The 3,815-nt window shown below is 66.4% G+C and overlaps 2 protein-coding genes across 2 annotated transcripts; both read left to right on the plus strand.

The window, feature by feature from the left end:
* On the plus strand, positions 1–2,357 carry EMIHUDRAFT_231174 (hypothetical protein; the record flags this gene model as incomplete). Its single annotated transcript, XM_005784306.1, has 4 exons — positions 1–774; positions 896–1,387; positions 1,550–1,600; positions 1,959–2,357. 4 exons carry the CDS (start codon positions 1–3, stop codon positions 2,355–2,357), a joined length of 1,716 nt encoding a protein of 571 aa, XP_005784363.1.
* A 548-nt stretch (positions 2,358–2,905) lies between these two features.
* Positions 2,906–3,815, plus strand: EMIHUDRAFT_231175 (hypothetical protein; the record flags this gene model as incomplete). Its single annotated transcript, XM_005784307.1, has 4 exons — positions 2,906–3,100; positions 3,173–3,222; positions 3,598–3,655; positions 3,738–3,815. 4 exons carry the CDS (start codon positions 2,906–2,908, stop codon positions 3,813–3,815), a joined length of 381 nt encoding a protein of 126 aa, XP_005784364.1.

Here is a 3,815-nt window from a genome sequence, read left to right on the forward strand (position 1 = left end):
ATGGGCACGGACACGCCGCTGCTTGAGCGCCAGCAGAGGGGACACACCCCGCTCGGGCACGTCGTCCTGCTGCTCGTGATTGTCCAAATCACCTTTGCGGGCAACTCCGTCGTGGCCAAGGCGGCCTTGGACAAGAGCGTCGATCCCATTGTCTTCTCGTTCCTACGCGACGTTGGCGCGACGGTGATCCTTCTCTGCGCCGCTCGGCTCGGCGGGCCTCGCTTCGCTGTCCCTCGCCGCGCCCATTTCTGCTATTTTGCACTCCTCGGCCTTCTCGGTGTGACTATTGGGCAGATGTTTCTCGTGATCGCCCTCAAGTACACCACGCCGCTGAACGCGATGGTGCTGCAGCCGTCGCAGCCAGTGCTCACAGCGCTCATCGGCGCGCTCACTGGTTTGGAGCCTCTGCACGTGAGCCAATGGCACGGCCAGCTCTCGATCCTGGGTATCGTCCTCGCGGCCGTCGGCGCCGCGCTTGCGCTGGCGTACGGCTCCGCAGCGCCGGGAGAGAACAGGGTTGGCCACCCGCCGCAGCAGCACAGCCTGCTCATTGGGAACTGCCTACTCGGCACGCAGTGCCTCGCCGGCGCGCTCTACCAGCTGCTGCAGAAGCGCGTGCTCAGCCTCGACGGCGGCCGCTACCCTTCGCTGGCCGTCGCCTCTTGGGGCTATGCGGCTGGCGCGGCATTCACTGGTCCGGTGCTGCCGTTTGCGCGGCTGTCACGGGCGTCGTTTGCCCTCCCGCGCCTCGGCTGGCTCGCCCTCGCGTATGCCGTGCTGCTCACGTCCGCCTTCAACTACGCGGCGCAGGCACTTCCTAGACACTTCCGAGACACTTCCGAGACACTTCCGAGACACTTCCTGCTCACGTCCGCCTTCAACTTACGCGGCGCAGGCGTACGCGAACAAGCGCGCGGGCCCGACGCTCGTCACCGCCTTCTTCCCTCTGCAGTCGACCTTCACCGCCGTCTTCGCCTTCGTCTTCCTCCACCAGCCGCCCACCGCCGCCGACCTCGCCGGCGGAGGCGTCATCCTCGCGGGTCTCGCCGCCGTGACCGCCGCGCGCGCGGCGCGAGAGCGACGCACGGCCGCCGAGCCCGTCGCGCTCACAGCCGGAGGCGACCAAACGCCGCCGGGCGAAGCCGCCGCGAGTCGACCCCTGGCCACCCCAGGCGGCTGTGCGGCGGCGGCGGCGCTGCCGCCGGCGTGCTGTCTCGCGCCCAGCTGTGCGCCCGAGGCGCTCCGGGCCGCCATCCAGTCCGAGGGCGCCGTGGCCATACGCGGCTTCCTCTCGCCGAGTGCGACAGCAGAGGCGCGAGCGGAGGCTGAGCGGGTGGTGGCTGCGATCCCCCGCCTCGTCGCGTCGGGCGCGGTGCCGCGCGAGCACGTGATGCACGACGACGACGCGCGGCATAGCACGCTCAAGCAGCTGCAGACACTTCCCAGACACGTCCTAGACACGCCCTAGACACTCCCTAGGCCGAGCACGCTCAAGCAGCTGCAGCAGCTGCACACGCACGACGCATTCTTCGCGCGCGTCGCCGAGCAGGCCAGCCCCATTGCAACCCCCACCATTGGAGCCCCTGGCACCGCCTCCACGGTGGGAGCCCCCCCCCCCCCCCCCCACACACACACACCCCACCCCCACCCCACCCCACCCCACCCCCGCCACCCTCGTCTCCGCCCTCGCCGCCGCCGCCCTCACACCCGCCGCCGCTGCCGCCTCCGCCGTCGCCAGGTCGCGCCGCTCGCCGAGGCAGCGCTCGGCGAGCCGGTCGTCTTGAAGAACGTCCAGTACTTCAACAAGCCTCCGAGGCGTGCGTACGCGGCCGGCGGCTCGTCGCAGCCGACGCCGCCGCACCAGGACGGCTTCTACTTCATGATCCAGCCGCCCGAGCAGGCGAGATCATCTCTCCCCATATCTCCCCATATCTCCCATGATCCAGCCGCCCGAGCAGGCGGTGACGGCGTGGCTTGCGCTCGACCCCGCGGACGAGGACAACGGCTGCCTGCGCTACGTGCGCGGCTCGGCCGCCGGCGGCGTGCGAGCGCACCACTATAGCGGCGTGATCGGCTTCTCGCAGACGCTGGACGCTGCCGCGGACGCCGCCGACGCCCAGAACGAGTTTGCGCTGCCCGCGGCGCCGGGCGACCTGCTGCTCCACACGGCGACGATGGTGCACCGCGCCGACGCGAATCTCTCTGAGCAGCGGCCGCGACGCGCCATCGGCGCCATCTTCTACGGCGCGTCCGCGCGCATCGACGCGGCGTATGCCGCCAAGCAGGCGGACATCCACAGGCGCGCGCGCACTTTGCCTGGGCAGCAGGGCAGCGTTGCTCTTGCTGCCGACCCGTGAACGAGGTTTTGCAGGTGTGTTATTGCATGTTGGGCAAAAATGATAAGAAGACACACAATACATGTAATCAAAATCACGTGTACATGCACGAAATGATGCGGGGAAGCGGAATAAATAAATAAAACGGACACCTCTACTAGGAGATGGGTAAAAAGGAACAGGTCCCCGCCCTGCGGTCTCCTTTGTGCAGGGTTCTTTGTGGGTGTGGTCGGCGACTAGCCGGGGTCGTCCTCCCGATGGGGGACTAGCACTAGCCGTCTTCCACATGGTCCCTCGGGTCCCTGCTGCTCCTAATCTCGTCGTACATCCTCCTGCTGATCTCCGCAACATCCTGCTCCCTCCCTCGTCTCGCCCTGCGCGTCTGCTCCGCCTCCCCGTCGTCCGCCCTGCGTCGTCTGGTGACGGGTCCTCCATAGTCGGTTGAGGTCGCCGCCCTCCTCGTGCCTCTTCCCAACGTTTCCTCGGCAGCCGATGCCGTCTGCTCCGACTCCGCCGTCCCCGGGTCTGCCCTGCCCTCGTCTGCGCTAGCTTCTGTTTCGTCATCACTGATGTCCGTCCTCTTCTTTCTCCTCTTGTTGTATGCTTTGTACATCGCGTCGATTCCTTTTCGCGTGAGCACCAGCCTGAAGCCCGCCCAGCAGCTGAACCGCTCCCTAAGTCGAAGGAGCATCATCAGTCTCACCCACTTCGCTCGCTGCCGACTGTCTCCGCTCCCTCCCGCTTGGGCCGCCGTCGCGTCCCTCGTTCGTCCCACTGGCTGTTGGCCTGTCCCCTCGTTACCTCTGTTATCCCTCCTCCTCCGCGACTCCCTCAAGGCTGACCGGGCCTCCTTCCACCCTGCGAAGAGCTTCCTCAGCCACTCAATGTGTTCCTCTCTCTTCATTATGCGCGCGGTAGCCTCATCGTTGAGCTGGATCCACCTCTGCACCGCTCCCGTCGCCGCCTCGGCCACGACTTGCAAGTTCCTCGTAACCCCGGCGCCAAGGTCCCTCCGACTCTTCTCCGAGAGATCATCTACCAGCGCCGGCAACACCCCCCCGACGGCTGGGGCTAGTGCATCGTACCCGTCCTCATCCAGCACCCTATAGCGTGAGCCCTTCAGCGCAGCGACATGCGCTATCCTCAGCGTCTTCAGTGTATCCTTGGAGTCGGGTGCCGCCTGGGCTACTTTGCTGATCGCCGTCCCCGTCTGCGCTCGCGCTACTCTGAGGAACCATCTGGCCTGCTCCCTATTCCCCAGGCAGGCGCCGCTAAGCAAGTGCGCCATTGTCGCCCTAGGCGGGTTCTCATCTTCCTCGGTCCATTGCTGCGGGGAAGCGGAAGGTGGTTTCCGCTTTTCTTTTTGATTTTTGATTTAGTCGATAGTCCGCCCCCGTGCAGGACCTCAGGAGTGCCCCTCGTCGGTGCCTCTACTGCGCCATTCGAGGTCGCATTAGCACTTGCGACTTGGAGCACTAA

This window comes from Emiliania huxleyi (genome assembly GCF_000372725.1).
Source record: "Emiliania huxleyi CCMP1516 chromosome Unknown EMIHUscaffold_170, whole genome shotgun sequence".
NCBI classification, from domain to species: domain Eukaryota; phylum Haptophyta; order Isochrysidales; family Noelaerhabdaceae; genus Emiliania; species Emiliania huxleyi.